We start from the raw sequence: 19057 nt of genomic DNA, 5'->3' as shown, positions 1-19057 counted from the left end.
TGCATTCCACCACTCAGACCGTCTTCGGATCTGGCCTCCCTTGGATAGTGCCCGAGCGTGATGCAATCGTGTCTCAATGGCCTCTCTAGACGATTCGATCTTTTCCAGATACAAGTACACAAAACTGCCCCTGTCACCCTCAATGGGAACTACATGCACGTTTTGCTCATCCAAGGACGCCATTCTCCTCTACGACACACATGATGGCTGAGAAACACGACTACGAGGATCAAACACCTCAGACTCTGTCCTTGTTCCGCCTCGTCGCCGATCAAGCCCGAGTCACCGACGAAGTACTCCATTTTCCATATCCCGGATCAGGCACCACAGAAGATCCCTATCTCGTTAGCTACATACCCAATGATCCGGGCAACCCGTTCAACTGGTCGCAAGGCAGACGATGGATCGTCAGTTTGATCGTGGCGACTGAAGTGCTAGCGACGGCTTTTGCGTCGAGTGCGTTTAGTGGTACGTTTCACCACATCCGGATTGTATCGACCCGGCCGTCGAATTCCTCTTGCTAATTGCCACGGTAGGAACTCTACGTGAGCTCATGGTCGATCTGGGCGCTAGCACAGAACTGATTACTGCCGGTATATCGCTCTTCGTTCTCGGTTTTGCAGTCGGACCGCTATTATGGGCACCGCTGTCGGAGCTTTATGGGCGGCAGATAATTTACATCATCACCTTCGGCGGCTTCACGGCCTTCTGTGCTGGCTGTGCCGGCGCCAATGACATCGCAACTCTTCTGGTGCTGCGATTCTTCGCCGGGGCTTTTGGGTCGTCGCCATTCACCAACGCCGGCGGTGTCATTGCGGACGTCTTCCCAGCGTCGCAGAGAGGGCTGGCCATGGGTATCTTTGCGCTGGCACCCTCGATGGGGCCGACGCTGGGGCCGTTCTGCTCGGGATTTCTGGCCGAGAACCAAGGATGGCGATGGGTGATGGGCATGTTGGCCATTTTCGCCGGCGTCATGTGGATTCTGGGTACTGTCTTCGTGCCCGAAACGTACGCGCCCGTCATCCTCCGCAAGAGAGTCGCCAAGTTGTCCAAAATGACCGGCAAGGTGTACATGCTCGAGTCGGACAAAGGGAAAGGAGCGCCATCACTAAAATCTCTGTTGCCCACCGCACTCATTCGACCATGGATCCTGCTGTTCATGGAACCGATTGTGCTGTTACTGTCGCTCTACATTGCCATCATCTATGGTATGTTTTACACAGAGTATCCGCCTTTGTGGGTCGAACCCGCGCTGACAATAATATTCCTAGGAACTCTGTATCTCCTGTTCGGTGCCTACCCGATTGTTTTCCAACAGAAGCGCGGGTGGTCCGAGGGCGTTGGCGGGCTCCCGTTCCTGGGTGTCGCCGTCGGCATGATCTTGGGCATCGTCTTCGCCGGCTGGACGAACAAATGGTACACCGACGAGGCCGAGAAGCACGGAGGTGTCGCCCCGGCCGAAGCTCGACTGCCACCCGCCATGTACGGAGCCGTGGCCATTCCCATTGGGCTGTTCTGGTTCGCCTGGACCAACTACACGTCCATCCACTGGATCTCGCCCGTCATGGCCGGAGTGCCCTTCGGCTACGGTTTTACGGTCATCTTCCTGGCCGTGACCAACTACCTCATCGACGCGTACACCATCTTCGCCGCGTCCGTGTTGGCCGCGAATACTGTTTTACGATCCCTCTTCGGCGCCGCCTTCCCCCTCTTCACGCCCGACATGTTCGACGCCCTGGGCATCCACTGGGCGAGCTCGATCCCGGCCTTCCTCGCCCTGGCGTGCGTGCCGTTCCCCTTCATCTTCCGCAAGTACGGCGCCCAGATCCGCAGCCGCTGCGTGTACGCCGCGCAGGCCGAGGCCATCATGGCCGAACTCCGCGCAAAGGCCGCTTCGCGCGCCGACAACGCCGTGGTCGAGTCCGGCGACAACTCGCCCCGCCGCTCGAGCGAGTTCGCCACCGACACCGAATCCGAAAGTGCGGCAGAACCGAAATTCGAACCCATCCGGACTAGAAAGTCGTTTGCGTCCGAGACGGGTGCCGCGGCGTCCATGACGAGAATCAGGTCCCGCACAGGCAGTATCAGCGAGGCGGCCAACTACAACTTCAGCCCCTACGATATCGACAGAGTGCACACGACGACGTCCATCACCGGTCTCGACCTGACGCGCACGCGGACGAACAAGTCCAGTCGCTCTGCCGGCAGGCAATGAGACTTTCTCTAACGGAGTTTGTGGGGACAAGAGGAGTATATTTGATCGGGTTTTTTTTTCTGCGGACGTCGATATTTAATCATTACATACATGCATATAATATATGCATGCACAGCGAGCGCTCAAGTCACAGAGGCTCTACGACTATACGACCACGTAATTAGACACTAGACAATAGAGTGTACAAGAAAGAATACTGGGCCTCGTCTGGGCCTATAGATATAATATACACCTAATATACACATGATACACATATAGAATGTAGTCGATAACACTTGTGATTCCACATACAAGGTCCTGTCTTCACAGTGCCTGCCTGCCAACTCGATGCATCGATGCTCCAAAGTATATCTTTCACTCGAGAAAGAGAAGATGGCGTGGGAGCATTGACACCCAGGACAGGACAGGTCAGGTCTCCATTATAGGATTTTCAAGAGGTATACGCAGTACCCCACACTCAAAGAACATGACATCGGCTGTCACATGTAGCTCTCTGCTATCCTCTGGTGGCGTTTCGTCGACATAGTTGACACAGTCTCGGTATGCCCTCTTCGCACCGAGTTCTTCTATCATTATATATATATATATATTATATATACGTGGTCAGTGTTCCTCTCGAAGTCCTGAAGCTGGATATGTGGAGCCGAGAATTTTTCGGTAGAGGAGCTGGTATTCATCGATCGGACAGGTGAACGGACTCGCGGGTCGAGAGCCTCAATGGTAACTGCAAACGCAGTGGCTCATCGCTCGCTGTGTGTTACTCCTGGCCATGCAGTTTAAACCGTATCGGTCCGGCCGACCAAGGCATCTCCAATCAAACGGTGAGAGTGCTATCCCGGTAGAGTCACATTGGGGCGCAACCCAACATCGACAGTACCAAGGAGGCAGAAGAGTTCTTCAGCTCATATCGTCAGACATGTGTCCAGACTCTCATTCAGCATGGTCAACGTCGCCCGGTACTGATGCCATATCTGACGTCTCGACTCGACGGCCTCGGCAGTATTCGCATTCTTGATCCTGCAAGTGCAAAAGCGGACGCGTCAGCATCTCGTCTCATATCCCCCTCCTCAGAGCCTCAAACCTCAATTGGATATATATTCTCTCGGGGACACATACAGCTGTTTATCCAGACCCTTGATCTTCCAGAACTGGAGGTGCAACAGGTTCTTCAAGATCCTGTGCTCGAATCCGTTGTATTTTCTTGCATTCTCCAGAAATTTCAGCGTGTTCTGTACGCGACGCAGGTTGAAATTTGCGGGCGACGAGGTGCGGAACGAGGCGCGCAGAATGTCGCGGATCTCGTAGCGAGCAGGCCGGGCGTGTTTCACCGCGCGAAGGGAGGTCCGGTAGAGGTGGCGGTAGGCGTGGAGGATGGTCTGTTTCGGGATGGGCGTGCTCATCGAGGAAGAGGGGGAGTGTGCTCGCGCAGCATGTACTTTGCACAGGAAGAATGCAGATGTCGGAATCGGAGAGCAATGCAGATCGACGTCAAGAGTGGCCTCTATCCTCTTTTTGAAGAATAGTGCCGCCGCCCTAGATGACATTAGCTCAAACCAATTAGATAATAGAGATGGGTCTCCACTAACACTCGGCCTTAAAATGGCTAGTGCGAGGTCTTTGGATTATGTGGAGTCACTTTGGACAGTTTCACTTCCTTCCATAACCAGACGCCTTGCAATTGTCCCCTTAGTCTTACCTCTGCTGCTCTGCCCATACGTACTGATGATTCTCAGGGTTTCCATTTTTCCCTCAAAGCAGGGTTATGCTCTTGCAATTCTCCACCTTTTCTCTGGTATCCACCCATCCAATATTTGTCGTCTCCATTAATACGAGCAAGCTGAAAGCTTCTCCCCACTTACAATGACCATGCACATACCTCGCAAGGTTCTTTCTTGGTCGAGGACCTGGAATGCTCCATGCTTGGAAGGCGGCACAATTGATACCTTGCGGACGCCATTGGCTAGTTATAAAAGCGAGAGTCAAGACTCTACGTGATGCGGCTGAAGAATGACCGTGACTGGTACCTTGCATTTGATTGCATGCGGTGTTGAAAAGCGATTGACCAAGTCCTTGAGCGCGGGCTCAAATGCCTTGGAACTCGCCTAACTCCATATTCCAGGGCAAGACGTTATCCATTGTCCATGTGATATTGGACAAGCTGTGCAAATCATGTGGCGCGGCTGAAACCACGTCGAGATCACGATCGACTCGACCGCTTTCGTGCGTGGGCAGTGTCGATCATGCAGCAATGATGGAGCAAGTGGGGGAAGTCCCGTGTGACTGCAGCCGGAAGCGGATGAGAGTCACTCGATCCAGGCACATGAGTACCGCATATCACACATATCACAGTGCCAGGGTCTTGTTCTGTGGCGCAACCTGAGGTAGGCCATGGGATTTTCGAAACCCCTTATGCAGAAACAATGCCCCTCGGACACACAACCATCGAGAAAAGCGGGACTTGAAGCGTGGTGTAGCTGAGAGGTACCACAAGAGCATCAACATCAAAATTGGCTCCACTTGGTTGCTTCATCACATGGTTGTCGAAAAACAATTTTGTGGATTAACAGAGCAATATCACAAGTCTGCTGCGGCAATCTTCAGCTGTTTCTGCGCTATGGCACCCAAAAAAGTTCGACGAATCATGGCTGATGCACCGTCTGTCCGGGGAGACGGCAGTTAATGCCCTCATCTTTATCTCTTTTGCCAGAAAACTTGAAGTAACATCCAGGTACTCCCAACCAGCTAACTGATCCAGAACAATGAGTTGTATCGACAATTTCTCAAGTCCATCTCGCCTTCGTGTACAATCTGACCACCGGACACACACCACATTTGTCTTCAATGTGCCGGCTCGAGCCTCGACCCTGAAGACCGCTTTCAACACGGCTTGTGGCTCAGCTGAACTGCGGACATGTACAAGTACTGGACCAGGCTATTGGCTGCTTCCTCTTCTTCCTGTAGCGGTGTGTTGTTGGCACTCATCACAGCTCCCTTTTCTTAGTCATTGGCCCTGTGCTCTGTCGACAGGGACCTCGGAGTGTTGATGTCAACATCTTCTAGCACTCACGGTGTCCCTGATTTTCAGTGAGCTGCCATTCTCGGCGGGCGCTGGCCTAGACCTCACAAGAGCTACAGAAGCAGATCGCTGCTCAGTCATGGCTAGCTGAGCGTCAGAATATCTCGACCCTTGTCTTTGTCCCGCGAGCTGTGGCTGGCGCAATGCGGCCTGGACTTGCTTACTTACAGAGAGGTCTGTCTCAAAGTTGCTAAGGATATGTTGTTGTTGACGTCTTGCGCGGATCATCTGGCTTCATCAATCTGGCTTTCAAAGAAACGATAACCCATGCAAGGTACATGGCTGGGTCTGGATATTATTTGCTCAGGGCATTCTGCACAATGCAGCCTCAGCTGAGATGCACGGCACCGCGGGAAAGGTGATGGTGAGCTGCAATACGAATGTGGTCGTCTATATAAATGCGTGCGGCAAAGATGATTTTCGTCGTCCTCTTAACCACCATCCAGCTACGGAGGGTGAACCCAGATTCTTTCACAACTCGATTCCAGTTCCCCAGAATACCTAACGAAAGCAACCAGAAAGCCCGTCATCCATCCAATGGGACAACACAACACGCAGAGATTTCTAACACTACCATCCTCACGCAGTGCCTTCGCCTTCCCCCGAGACGACCTTCACCGACGTCGAGATGGAAAACAGCATCATCCCACCATCCGTCATGATGTTCAACCCGTCCGGGTACGGGCTGAATATCGGACAGACCGACGTCGTGAACAATCTGGTCGTCGACTCGATCGGGCTGCTGAATCTGCCCCCGAACATGGCTGGCCCGTACTTGCCCGAGGACAGCTCGACGATTTCAGACGTGTACGGCATGTGGCTTGGTAAGGCTGATCCTTATCTTCTTGGAACGTGGTTTCGTTGGTCGGTCGGTCGGTCGGTCGGTTGGTTTGGTCAGACGAAGAACTAATTCTCTTTCTCGTGATCTGTAGGTCCGACACCAGAGGAAGGCGGATTCAGCATCGAATTCAGTGTCGTGGGCCCGTACCCGCCGGCCGAAGGCGTTCGGTCGGGAGAGGCTGCGAGGGCGAGCACCACCACCACAACCGAGGCTGACGCGAGCATGGCACCGCCAAAATCCGTCAAATGGTCGCGGGTCAAGTTTGCCGCGCTGTCCCTCGACGAGCTCAAGTGTGCCGAGAGACAGCTCAAGGAGGCCCAGGACCGCTGGAAAGATAACCACCAGGTGAGTTTCGTACCATATTATCGTGGGGATGAAGTTCCCCATTTTTTTTTGACAGCCATCAACAATTTGTTAATCATCCGCGCTGGTGCGTTGGCGTGTGGATAATAGGCTTTGGAGTTGCTGGATGCGTGGCTCAAGGAGGTGGCGGACGCGAAGAAGAAGTATGAGCTCGAAGGGGAAGGGGGGGAGGGCTCTAGCTAGGTGACCTCGATACTCTGGTTGGGATGAGAAGAGCTACGGATCTTCTCGTAGGTATAGGCCGCGAGGCGTTGGGTTGGTAGTATACCCTTGTCCGTCTGGAGGTAATAATCTGTATTGAACGAACCCTTTCCATCGTTCGTTCCTCTTCTTTCATGATAGACCTCACCACCGTCTGGTCGTCTATATCTCTCCCAAACCTGGGTCAATCTTGAAGCCTAAACCTTCTGCTCGACACTAAAATTCACTTCCGAGACATCACTCCCACTCCCTCTCTCTTCTTCGACCGCCTGACCCTCTTCAACACCGCCGGCAACTCCGGCCAAGCTCTCGAACGGCATGCGCCTCTCCTCCCGCGCGTACGACCCCCCCACGAACGACAGCGCAAAGTACACGACGCTGCTGATGGTGCAGGTGTAGAACCAGCTGAAGGCGTACAGGTGGGTCCAGCCCGCGCCGTGGACGACTTGGGCGTTGAACGTTTGGGCGAAGCCGGGGAGCTGTCAGCAAAGGGTCAGCATGTACAATACATATATTGTGACGCAGGATCATAGATAATGTAGATATCGGTGCGGTGCAGGGTACATCGACGGGTTGTACACATATTGTTGAACACTCACCATAAAAACCACCGAACCCAACCACGTCACGACGGGCCGCCAGGCCACGCCGTGGAAATACCAGTACCGGCCCTTGGCGCGGTACAGCTCCGGCACAAAGACGTTGCCCCTCCGCACGACCAGGTAGTCCGTCAGGGCCATGCCCAGGAAGGGGCCGAGGAAGATGCTGTAGCCGTTGAGGAACTTGAGGAAGGCGGTCGCGGTGGCCAGGATCTGCCAGGGGCAGATGCACACGCCCAGGATGTAGCAGAGCCACATGCCGCGTTTGATGTTGAGCCACCGGGGGAAGAGGGACATGAAGTCGGCGCCGAAGGGGATCACGTTGGCGCCCAGCTCGGTCAGCGCGTTGCCGAAGATGAAGGCCAGGTTGATGATGGCGATGCCGGCCCGGCGCGAGTGGCTGAACTGGTGGTCTAGCATGTCGTGGTTGAGGTCCCATCTGTACCATGCATGACACATAACGACATATCAGCTTATGGCGATTCATAATTTCACGAGAAGGAATCTTCTGTTTTCTTGGGAGGGTAGTAAAAAAAAATTTGCAATGGCTGTGTTCAAGGCAAGGGACTCACGGATTCCAGTCAATGTTGCCCCAGGCATTGTAGATGTTCTGGGTGGCGTAGATGCCCATGGCCGCGCAGACGGTGCTGGCCACGGGGAACATGACGAGCTGCGACCACACCGGGGCCATCTTGCTGCGAGCGTAGCGTGCAATGTCCGGCTGGTTTACCATGAGCGTGGTCGTTTTGGCCAGTCCAGAGTTGACGGCCGAAAGCTGTGCTCGGTCAACAAACCGGTGATCTTTGTCAATGCTATACAGACGGGGGGGGGGGGGGGGGGGGGGGGCTATTCTTTACCAATGCCCACGACAGCGCTGCTCCGTGCTTGCTTTCAACGTCGTAAAGTTCCTTGTGTGCGTGTCCTCGTCCGGTCACCATGCAGAAAGCGAAAAGGCCTGAGGTGTCACGAACGGATCAGCAAGGCTCCCATTTTCCCCCTTGGAGCTTTCGAGGTGACGCACCGATGATGACGGCGGGAAGAACAATCATTTGAACTTCATATGCTCGTCGGAGTTTGGGGATGGGGACATTGAGCGTCCAGCATGTCATGACCCAGTAGACAAGCATTCCTGAGACAACATCAGTAGAGTCCTTTTCGCCCACATATCCCGTAGGAGATGTTTTCACAAACCGATGAGTTGCTGCACGGTGATGTTCGAGCTCTTGGGGATGTGGTTGGGCATGTTCCAATAACTGTTGCCAAAGATGCACCGCAGCACCACCGCGGTGAAGTATCCGCCCTGCGCGATGGTGACGCCGGCCCAGACGAGCGCACAAAGCGCCCGGATCAAGACGGGGAAGTAGGCGCCCCGAAGACCCCAGACCAGGCGCGTCTCGACAGGGAAGCCGAAGTGGTAGGCGGCGGCGGCGCGCGAATGCATCACGATCCCCAGGGACCCGAAGCAGAAGCCCAGGAACAGACAGCCCAGCGCTTGACCTGGCGTCAGTCCGATGGCCAGCAATGCAGCCCCGAGGTACCAGCAGCCCGGCGAGAAGCCGTAGGACCACCAGAAGGCGGCGTAGTCGTACCAGCTCCACGTCTGGTGGCTCTTGGGGCTGACATCGAGGTCCTCGTTGATCCACCGGTTGCGAGAGACGGCGGTGTTGCTGGTGGCATCGGGTTTGGTCTCGACGTACTTGACAAAAGCCGGCCAGCTGCTGAAGGCATGTCGGAAGTCGTGGAATTGACGGCGGACATTGTCTCGGAATTGGTTAAGAGGCTTCATTTTGACGACGAGAACATGCCACCTTGACACATGGATGCCCCATGAGACTTCCTGGTGGATACCGACCGATGTGTTATATACATGAGAACATAGTCCAGCTATACACGTTGTGACACTCATTAAATGCTCTTATCGCATTGGCCGAGTGTGAACGTGTATACCAAGCCAGGAATACGCCTGTCTGCATCCACGGTCTTATCATGCTGGTCAGTGAGAGATGTGGTGGTGAGATAGATGATTCTCAGATATACGAGGGTATGTATCTGGCCATGTTATCTGACGACGGGAAACTCCAGGCAGAGCCTCGGCCGAGTTGATGCTTGATACAGATGGACTTGTATAGCAAGTAGCCTCGTCCCGTGTGAATCTCTGGTGGCCAATAGCGTGAGTGGTATTTGACGAGGTTGACCAAGAGAGAAGATAGGAACCAATCAGCAAACTCCCTTTGATTACGATGGCCGAAGGTGCGAAGGACGTCGGCCGAGCATCGACAAGTGTGACGGATGTGACAATGTGACTGCGTACCAACAGAGTTTCGAAGCCTAAATTCAACTCTCGCCTTCAGCTGAGGCTGGACGCTGACAGTGGACGATGCTCCTCATCAGTCCTGACAAAGACAATACCTCGCATATCAAGCACTCCAGGTCTGTCTACTCTCATCAAAGCGCATTCTCTCCTTCAAACGCAGACCACGTCGATCACACCTCAAGATGGGCTCGTTGGGAGGACAGTCCAAGTTGCCACCCATCCTCGACTTCTCAGGTAGGTTGCCAGCATCTCCACAGTATTGCGAGGCAGAAGACTGACGACGACGACGACGACGGTAGCCTTTCGTAGTAAAGACGCAGCGTTGAGGACCGAATTCTTGCAAGAGCTGGGACAAGCCTGTCGAGACAAAGGCTTCTTCCAACTCACCAACCACGGCGTATCAGCCGAACTCCAACAAAGCATCTTCGCCGCCGCCAAAGAGCTGTTCGACCTGCCGCTGGAAGAAAAGTTACAGGCGAGACTGACGCCCTCAACCAAAGGGCGAGGCTACGAGACAATAGGAGACCAGATGCTGGAGCCCGGTGCAGCCCCAGACACCAAAGAGGCCATTTACCTGGGCGAAGACCTCCCGGCCGACCACCCGCGCGTGCTGCAGGGCGAATATGGGTGTGGCTCCAACATCTACCCTCGGTCGCTGGGGCCGCGGTGGCACGAGACCTGCATGGAGTACTTTTACGCCATGACGGCGCTGGCGCAAGAGGTCATGCGCGCGCTGGCCTGCGCCCTCGACATCCCCGAGGACTACTTTGACCGGTTCACCGAGTCGGCGCCCACGGCGACGCTGCGCCTGGTCCACTACCCGCCGACGCCGCGAACGGTGTCGGACAACGAGGAGAATAACAAGGCGCGCGGATGCGGCGCACACCGCGACTTCGGCTGCGTCACGCTCCTCCTGCAAGACCAGGTCGGCGGGCTGCAGGTCCAGGACGAGGAGACGGGCGAGTTCCTCGCCGTCGACCCCTGCCCCGGCGCCTACGTCGTCAACCTGGGCAACCTGATGGCCCGCTGGACCAACCACCACTACACCTCCAACACGCACCGGGTCATGAACTTTTCGCCCGCGGACCGCTACTCAATCCCCTTCTTCTTCAGCGGCAACGCCACGTACACGCTCGAGACCATCCCAGGCCTGGAGCAGCGGCCGCCGTCGGCGCTGACGAGGAAATTTGGGCCCGTCATCCCCCCGGAGCCGTACGGGCCCGTCTCCGTCACGGACTTTCTTCGCGACCAGTTCGTGCAGTCGTATAAGCGTGCCAGCGACTACAGACCAGAGAGCCCGAAGACGGTCAACGCCACGACATAGGCTAGACTATAATCTGTAACGCATATCTGTCTTGCCTTGGGTTCTGGAAGGGAGGGGGTGTTGAGCTTGGTTTTGCGGTTGGATGCTTTCGTCATTCAGTCATCCCGAACCGCCGTGCTCAGGTTCTCGTGAGAATATAGCACCGAGTTTTTAGCAGGAGTGAAAGTATAGGAATCAGCTTAATGGTGTTTTACGTGTACATGTTCATTTACCAACGCTTGGAGGGTACCAGGTGTGAAAGAGAAACGGGTCGGAGTCGTTGATTACTCAATATAAAGGGTCTTGTAAGATCAATATGAGAACGAAACACTTGAAAAGGATAGTCTCTCCTGGTTTACCATGACGATCAGAAATCCAGCTTCTGTATCCAAACTATAAACTATACACACACACAACCACATACATGTCCAAAGACAAGCACTTGTTGTCTCTCTCAAAAGTTCACACGTTCGCTCCCTCGCTCAACAGTCGACAGGAATCGGCACGGGCCCGACAGGGCCTCTGCTCGCGCCAATGTTGGCCTGGTGCATCGACCGCGGACCGTACTTGATCGGGTAGTCGACGGCGGTGTGGAACATGCCGTAGTTGTCCCACATGACGATGTCGCCCTCCTGGACCTCCGGGAGCCAGATGTACTCGGGCCGCAGGACGCGCGACTGGATCTTGTGCAGGAACTCGCGGATCTCCTCGACCTGGTCGATGACCGTGGGCGGGGAGTCGCTTGAAGATCGGAGAAAGAGTTTCCGCGCCCCCAGGCCGTGCACTTGGAACGCCTTCTCCCCTGTCACGGGGTTGATCCAGACGAAGGGGTACTTATTTGTTTTCGTCACACGTTAGTTGGTGTCACTCTGTCTAAGAAAGTGATGCTCTAAGGCGGAGTGGAGCGACCAGGGGGGAAGGGGGATAGATGGGGTACAAAAGGTCGAAGAAACTTTCTTTTACCTTCTTGACATCCTTCTCGTTATATTCGCCGAGTTCCTCAATCGTGTGCTCCTTGCCCTCGGACTTCAGGCCCAGCCCCGTGGAGGGCGCCTTGCAGTTCTCCACCCACATGTACGGGTACGGCGCGTACTCGACCCAACTGTGGTCGGCCACCTGCTTTTCGTCGTCGCTGAGCATGTCGTACAGTTGGGACGTGCTGAAGAACGCCGTCAGCCCGGGCGGCGACTGCATGCTGAGTCCAGACCCGTCGTCCCACCGGATCGTCACGTCCGGCCCGGAGGGGAGTTTGACAGCTCTGAGGGTCGTGAACCATGCGGGATCACGAGCGTACAGCGGCGCGTCAATGTGCCATCTCTGGAAGCGCGTGAAGCCTTGTTCGAAATCCTCGTCCGCGGGTGGGTCGGCGTGGAAGTCGTTTGAGAGTCCTTTGACCGTGAGATTCTTGAGTCCATAGTGATCCTCGCCTGGATGAAACTCGGTTAGCTTCGAAGGCTGAAACAGTCGAATCGTCTCTCTCTCTCTCTCTCTCTCGCGTTCGCTCTCTGTTTACCTTGATATCCCTTTCCGACCAGACGCACATTCTCCGCCCCCGGAATCCCATAGACGTCCCGCGCTTTGGACAGCATGCCACCTTTCTTCTGGAATGTCTCCAGATTGCCGTGGCTGTGGAGCTGAGGAGCCTCGGGGTCGAAGCGCGTGACAAGCTCCCAATGTTTTTCGGGGGTGAGGTCCTTCTGGCCCCTGACGACGATGACCTTGTGCGTCCATATCGTCTCCTTGAGCAGCCTGACGTCGTCATCTTTACGATGTCAGCTGCACGTTCACTATCAAATGCCGAACCAGCACGGACTCGTTCGTACCAGAGATATCGTTGAGATCTAGTCCTTCGACGACGGCGCCGAAGTTGAACTTCTGGTCCTTGCGCTTGACGATTGGTAGCACCTGGAATGAGGGCTCGGGAGTGGGCGCCGCTGGCGACATTGTGCCTCTTTTTCTGCTCGTCGAGTTGGCAAGTATGTGAATGATCAGTGATCACTGTTCAACGCCTCTCTCAGCTTGGACTTTGGTGACGACAGTTTATGAATTCCGACAGTCATTGTCGACATTCGAGTTATTGTACAAGTATCAATAGGCTATGTCCGATGGTCTCGCATGAGTGGCTAATCGAGAGTCTGCTATTCGTAGTGACTGGTATCTGGGTCCTCGGCCGAGCTTTGGTACGAGGGTAGTTCTCAAGGTGCGCTGTTATCGCAGCTGTTCGGCCTTGGTTGCTGATTCGCCCGAAGAGCACATCAAGTCGCATCGGCAGACTTGGTACTAGCACTCGACCAGTCAGCAGTCAATGCTATACTGTCCAGAGTGGGTGGCTTGTGTGGATGTTGCGTCGGAACCTGACGACGAATCGTGTCAACGGTATTTGTTTATCAACGTCGCCCTTATCAGCTGGACGATTCGTCAAGAACTTGGTCCACTGAGCTGCATGCAGATACCTAGACCCTCCTCAGCCCAGTCCCGCTATGACCTTTGGCGACCCGAGCACAATGCTGTCGGCTCACCTACGAGTCCAATGTCCGCTGCACCTCGGAGGAGACTGGCCTGTGGCCCATGCACCCGGCGCAAGGTCAAGTGTGACAAACAGATCCCATGCCAGAATTGTGTGAGGAGACGGACTCTAGCAGAATGTGAACGCGACGATCCCGACCATGAGCAAGGACATGGGCGCAGCAGCATAACCAGTATTGGGTCCCAGCCCGATGCGGCATCCGCTGTTGGTGCTCTTCGTGCTCGAGTCGCTGAACTCGAGGCTGCCTTGCAAGAGAGAATTACAGAGGCTCATGTGGCACAATGTCCGACGACACCAGCAACAGAGCAGGCCGAGGGCAGGGATGGGGCACAGCCGAGGTCGTCGTCGCCCAGTCAGGGGTCAGACATCGAAGATGCCGTCACCGTCCTGGAGTTCCTGGCCTGGGGCCGCATGAAGGATCCCGACAATGCGATGCTGTCGCCCGAAGCGCTCCGGGTATCTGAGCACGACGACGGTGGCATTGGCGTCAGTCCGGCCGAGGAGCTCGACTGCGCCCTCGACTCGGGCGTACATCTCCTGTCATGGTTGCAGATCCTACTCCCGTCCCGACGCCAGGTGTACCAGCTGGTCGACTACCACAGTGACTGTATGCTGTGGTTCCACGGCTCGTACTTTGTGCCGACCTTCTCCCAGGAACTCGCCGCGTTCTACACCGACCACGGCGGGAAATTCGACTCCAAAGGACTCACGCTGCAATGGGTGGCCCTGCTGTTCTCGATCATGGCTGGGACAATCACCTCGGCCCCGGCGCACGAGGCGAGAAAATGGGGATTCGACGAGAGTGAGGCACGGCTGTTGTCTCAGAAATGGTACAAGGCGGTGGTTGTCGCGTTGAACGCCGCCAACTACAGCGCTCATCATTCCTTACACGCCGTCCAGGCCATCACAACCCTGACCAACACCGCACACATGCTGGGCCACTCGAACGCTCAATCCGTCATGCTGGCGTCCGCTGTCCGCATCGCACAGAGTCTTGGTCTGCACAGACTGGACGACGACGCTCCTGGCGGCGCCGTTGAGCTGGAAACAGGCCGGCGCGTGTGGCAGGAACTGTGTACGCAGGACTGGTTCAGCACGGCATTCTCCGAGTCGTACTCGATCAACCCGCTGCACTCGACGTCTCTCCCGCCGCAAAACTGCGACGACGACTTGAACGTCCTGGACGAGTCCGAGCCCACCGTCACCAGCTTCTGTCGATTCCTGTCCAAGATCGCGGCCATCATGCCGGCGCTACAGGACGCCATGGCCCTGTCCAACACACTCTACACCAAGCACGAGGCCGTTCTGGTGCACGACAAAAAGATGCGGTCCCTGGCCACGGGACGGCCCTCGTTCCTCGCAAACACGGCCGTTGACACCACGTGGCCGTGCTACATTCCCTGGGCGCGCCGAGCCATTGCGATGAGTTCTGCGCACAAGATTATCATGATTCACAGGTACGTCTCACCCCCCTTCCCTCTCTCTCTGTCTGTCTGTCTGTCACTCGCACCAAACACCTGACAAGAGACGTTTCGCACGTATAGGAAACTTCTCGGCCTGAGTTTCACCAACCCCGTCTTCGGATTCACGCGGCGAACCTGCCTGGCGGCCTCCAAGACGATCCTGAAGGAGTACCTGGCCAGCAGCCGGGACGAGTCCAGCCCGATGCTCTGGACGCACCAGGCCTTTGCCGTCGCCGCCTGCATCGTCATCTGCTTCGACACCCTGCACTCGCCGTACCCGGCGCAGGACGAATCCCAACTCATCGACCAGACCCTCGAGCACCTGCAGCTGTGCCAGCAAAAGAGCATGATTGCCGCGCGAGGCGTCAAGGTCCTCAACGCCCTTCGCAGGCAGATTGAGGACCGGGCCGCCGTCGCCGTCACCGTTGTCGAGAGTAGTCGAAAGAGAGCGGTTGTGTCTAGTGATGCCCTCGTCGGGGACAGCAGGACTCGGAGAAAACGTCGTCGAGGGTTCGACGCGGCAGAGTTTGCCCGGTCGTTCTCCGATGGGCGGGATCGTCCTCAGCAGACCTTAAGTCAGGGCCGTACGGAGCGTCAAAGTCAAAGTTCTGCGGCAGAGACGGACCTTATGCTGCAGCAGCAGCAGCATCAGACAGGGGAAGACCTGGCTCAGGCTCAAAGCCTCGGCGTGGACGAACCGCTGACTGTGCCTGCGGATATGAATTGGTTGTGGAATATGCCTCTATCAGACGAGGATGGTACGCAAACATTTGACAACTTGATGTCTTTTGCAAATCAAGGTCGTGCATTCTAGCTAGCGTCGAGAGGTACCAACCACCAAGTCAAAGGAGATTTTTCGCGGCCAAACAGGGTTTTCTTCTGGATATCATGGTACGACCCTTCAGATTTGGCCTTTTCCAGAAAGGATATGACTCTATAGTAGCGAGTTTCCATTCGAAATCGCATCACTAATGACGCCAGCGCGGAACTGATTCTTCCTGGAACAAGGACGTACAATGCTTCCTCCCACTCATTGACGTCCACCATGCCCAAAATGCTACTCTGACGGGTGGTCCGATGCTGCAATATTGCACTGATGCATGATTCTTGGTCCGTACGACTCAGGGAACTCGGTCTTGTAATGCCCATGTCAGCGGATTGCCAAAGCAGCACAGGCTCTGCAGTCAACTTACAATGCTGTGCCACAATGCCCGGTTGTACCAAAGAACCACGTCTTGCTCTTGGTGGGGATGGGCATAGATGTTTTCAGGCGAGATTGCTGGGCGCATGATTCTACCACCTTGTTAGCCAAATATCTCGCACAGCGCCAGCGAGATATTGCCATGGGAAAAAACAGACTTGTGCATGAATTCCCTCACTTCCTTCAGATCATCGACAATTCTTTCTTCTCCATCAGCACTGCTTTTGAGATACAACTTGACCGCGCCTTGTCCGTGCACCTGCAACGACTTTTCGCCGGTCTTCGGATTCGTCCACACCATCGGATAGATGCAGATTTTGCTCTCGTCGATGGGTGGGAGCTTCTCGCGTGGCAGCTCAAGCCCCTCGGTTTCTAGAATATGGCCAAGTCTGGCGCTATGGGCAGTCGACATCCATTTGAAGGCGTGGGGCGCATACTCGATCCGGGAATGGAAGGCGAGCTGTCTTGTCTCTTCGTCGAGGAGTTGCAGAGCTCTGGATCCGGCAACATAGGCAGTGGCTCCAGGAGGGATTTTCATCTCCGTCCCGGTCCCGTCGTCCCAGCGGACAGTGACATCCGGACCCTTTGGAGTTCTGACTGCCAACAGACAGCCTACCCGTGGAGGTGGGATATTGTACAAGGATCCATCCCAATGCCACTGGTAGAACCTGCTGGCTCCTTTCTCGCGTTCTTCTCTGGGAATGTGAGGCGGAAGGTGGAATTCCCGATGATCGATACCCTTGACTTTGAACCCAGGAGGAAACTGATAATGATCCTTGGGAACTTCGCCTCGTCCCAATATATGCACTTGTGGTTGAACCGGGATGGCAGGTCTGCTCTGAATGCCGTAGATGTTGACGCCATTGTGCGACGTCAGAAACGGATCGGCGCCATGTGCAAAGCCGCCTGTCGTCTCGTCCGGGTCAAAATTCGCAGTCAGCAGGTATTGTTGTTCCGGCTTGAGCATCTCCGGCTGTTCTTTGAAAATCAGCACTTTGTGCTTGTACAACGCCCCAGAGATCAAGTTGAAATCCGCATCAGTGAGCTTGTTCAAATCTATTCCGTATACCTCAGCTCCGAAGTCCACTTTGCTTTCAGCCGGATGGCTGACAGGGACAATCCGCCCATGTGTCTTTTCGGCATGTGGGAGCGTGATATCCGACGCCCTAGTTGCAACGAGCCTTGCCTTGACACCTTCCGGGGCAATCACTTCGGTGAGAGCTTCGACAACCATTGCGGCAGAGATTTAATGCTGTTGTTGGGAGACAAGGTGCTGCATTGCTGCAATTGCGGTTCACCGAGAATCCCTTTTCAATCATCGAATTTCGCTCGAAAACCAGACGCGCCGAACCCCAACCAACCATAAATGACTGCACCACTCGGCCACTTGTCCATCGGCCGAGTGTACTGCTGAAGCAAAGTGCTCGTGAAAAGATTGGATCGACTCTATCCTATCACCAGTATCGTCTTCGGCCGAGATCCACTTTGAACCCCGGCCGAAGTCAAGTCCACCAATTTGGTTATGGGTGTCGCAGGCTAGATGAGTCCTGGTGTCAGTGAGCCAACATACATGTGGCGTTTGGATGCTGCTGTTGGTTTAGAACAGGCAGATCTCACAACCCTAAGAATCACAAAGATGCGGCCGAATGAGTCGAGAAGACACCTCACACTGAACGGTACCGACGTCCACTATATTTCGTCCGGCAACACGGAAGGGCCTCTCACTGTCTTGTTGCATGGACTGGGAGGCTCAACAGGGACATTCAGAGACCTAATTCCCCTCATACCACCAAACTATCACATCATCAGCATCGACATCGAAGGATTTGGAAAGACACCCTTGCACCCAGGAAAGCCTCTTTCATTCGAGCGATATGTCTCCGACCTACACGATCTCATCACACATATTCAGGAACATTCTTCAACCTCGACAGCAGGAACGAGCAATGGTATCAAACACAACAGTAGCAAGGAGCCAATCTGTCTCGTTGGTCATTCTCTCGGCGGTATCATCAGCTTACATTATGCTGCCCAATACCCGTCCGAGGTGGCAGGACTTTTACTTCTGGGAGCAGGTCGTTCCGTGAGAGGAATCCCACCGGCGCAGCAGCGCATGCGAGATCTTGCGAAAACAGCGCGGGAAAAGGGTATCCAGGAGGTTGCGCAGATCGCAGTCAAGTCGAATTTTCCAGCGGATCGCGTCAACGACCGATCGCACGAGCTACAGGTGTATGACGCAGTGGTCTCTTGCTCTGCCGAAGCGTATGCAGCTACGGCAGAGTTAGTCGCCAGCGACGACCACTGTGACCCCGACTACAGCCTGATCAAGTGTCCAGCTGTGTTTGTGGCCGGTGACAAGGACATGATCAGCCCACCACAGAGGTCGAAGGACATTAGTAGTTTGGTCGGAGGCGCATCGGAGATTGTGTTGGTCAAAAGCGGTCATCAGATGATCTTGCAGGATATTGAGGGTGTCACAAAGGCCTTCAACAAGTTGCTTGCAATGGTATGAGTCGCGAGGAGGAAGGGGAAGTGTTGAAGTGGTCGAACTTGACACGTGACATTACGGTGAATCAAGTGTGGTTGAGACTAAATGATTCTCCGTAGCGCGTTCTAGCAAATGCCAGGATCACATGTTAGCTAACCGCTTCCATTGGTCACTCTAGGTGACTAGTTTTTCTAAAGCGGCGGCACTGACCACGCAAACTCGACGTGGCGTGTTGACGTGTCAAGCATTTGGCCGTCACGCTGCTTATGAGGCGGTAACCAAGCGCCCGCCAAGCCCTTTGAAAGTCGGACTGCGAACCTCTCAGCTTTTAAAATACCAGTGCAGGTCGCCTTCCTCATTCATCTCTCTGCCTTCCCTCCCATACATCACGTCCACCTCCCAGTTCCCGCATCTGTCGAGGCTCACACACTCGTTGATTCTCCATGCCAAAGTTGCCGGACATTCC

General features: G+C 55.0%; 9 protein-coding genes across 9 annotated transcripts; 5 read left to right on the top strand and 4 right to left on the bottom strand.

The window, feature by feature from the left end:
* Window positions 1–203: 203 nt before the first annotated feature.
* On the top strand, window positions 204–2215 carry Z517_05447 (uncharacterized protein; the record flags this gene model as incomplete). The annotated part of the gene is made up of 3 exons (XM_013430774.1): window positions 204–468; window positions 537–1208; window positions 1272–2215. 3 exons carry the CDS (start codon window positions 204–206, stop codon window positions 2213–2215), a joined length of 1881 nt encoding a protein of 626 aa, XP_013286228.1.
* A 902-nt stretch (window positions 2216–3117) lies between these two features.
* Z517_05446 (uncharacterized protein) lies at window positions 3118–3615 on the bottom strand (the record flags this gene model as incomplete). The annotated part of the gene is made up of 2 exons (XM_013430773.1): window positions 3118–3232; window positions 3332–3615. 2 exons carry the CDS (start codon window positions 3613–3615, stop codon window positions 3118–3120), a joined length of 399 nt encoding a protein of 132 aa, XP_013286227.1.
* Window positions 3616–5919: 2304 nt separating this feature from the next.
* Window positions 5920–6678, top strand: Z517_05445 (uncharacterized protein; the record flags this gene model as incomplete). The annotated part of the gene is made up of 3 exons (XM_013430772.1): window positions 5920–6115; window positions 6224–6477; window positions 6586–6678. The coding sequence occupies 3 exons, from the start codon at window positions 5920–5922 to the stop codon at window positions 6676–6678; spliced, it is 543 nt and encodes a 180-aa protein (XP_013286226.1).
* Window positions 6679–6893: 215 nt separating this feature from the next.
* Window positions 6894–9081, bottom strand: Z517_05444 (uncharacterized protein; the record flags this gene model as incomplete). Its single annotated transcript, XM_013430771.1, has 6 exons — window positions 6894–7175; window positions 7296–7734; window positions 7868–8070; window positions 8153–8250; window positions 8317–8424; window positions 8487–9081. The coding sequence occupies 6 exons, from the start codon at window positions 9079–9081 to the stop codon at window positions 6894–6896; spliced, it is 1725 nt and encodes a 574-aa protein (XP_013286225.1).
* A 710-nt stretch (window positions 9082–9791) lies between these two features.
* Z517_05443 (uncharacterized protein) lies at window positions 9792–10933 on the top strand (the record flags this gene model as incomplete). Its single annotated transcript, XM_013430770.1, has 2 exons — window positions 9792–9843; window positions 9867–10933. 2 exons carry the CDS (start codon window positions 9792–9794, stop codon window positions 10931–10933), a joined length of 1119 nt encoding a protein of 372 aa, XP_013286224.1.
* Window positions 10934–11394: 461 nt separating this feature from the next.
* Window positions 11395–12856, bottom strand: Z517_05442 (uncharacterized protein; the record flags this gene model as incomplete). Its single annotated transcript, XM_013430769.1, has 4 exons — window positions 11395–11745; window positions 11876–12339; window positions 12426–12674; window positions 12736–12856. 4 exons carry the CDS (start codon window positions 12854–12856, stop codon window positions 11395–11397), a joined length of 1185 nt encoding a protein of 394 aa, XP_013286223.1.
* A 586-nt stretch (window positions 12857–13442) lies between these two features.
* Window positions 13443–15716, top strand: Z517_05441 (uncharacterized protein; the record flags this gene model as incomplete). Its single annotated transcript, XM_013430768.1, has 2 exons — window positions 13443–14896; window positions 14984–15716. The coding sequence occupies 2 exons, from the start codon at window positions 13443–13445 to the stop codon at window positions 15714–15716; spliced, it is 2187 nt and encodes a 728-aa protein (XP_013286222.1).
* Window positions 15717–15959: 243 nt separating this feature from the next.
* Window positions 15960–17337, bottom strand: Z517_05440 (uncharacterized protein; the record flags this gene model as incomplete). The annotated part of the gene is made up of 3 exons (XM_013430767.1): window positions 15960–16037; window positions 16096–16195; window positions 16262–17337. The coding sequence occupies 3 exons, from the start codon at window positions 17335–17337 to the stop codon at window positions 15960–15962; spliced, it is 1254 nt and encodes a 417-aa protein (XP_013286221.1).
* Window positions 17338–17739: 402 nt separating this feature from the next.
* Z517_05439 (uncharacterized protein) lies at window positions 17740–18615 on the top strand (the record flags this gene model as incomplete). Its single annotated transcript, XM_013430766.1, has 1 exon — window positions 17740–18615. The coding sequence occupies one exon, from the start codon at window positions 17740–17742 to the stop codon at window positions 18613–18615; it is 876 nt and encodes a 291-aa protein (XP_013286220.1).
* Between the last annotated feature and the right edge of the window lie 442 nt (window positions 18616–19057).

Source organism: Fonsecaea pedrosoi (assembly GCF_000835455.1).
Source record: "Fonsecaea pedrosoi CBS 271.37 unplaced genomic scaffold supercont1.3, whole genome shotgun sequence".
Taxonomy (NCBI): Eukaryota; Fungi; Ascomycota; class Eurotiomycetes; order Chaetothyriales; family Herpotrichiellaceae; genus Fonsecaea; species Fonsecaea pedrosoi.
The sequence above is the reverse complement of the archived record's forward strand: the minus strand, read 5'-3'. Positions and strand labels throughout refer to the sequence as shown.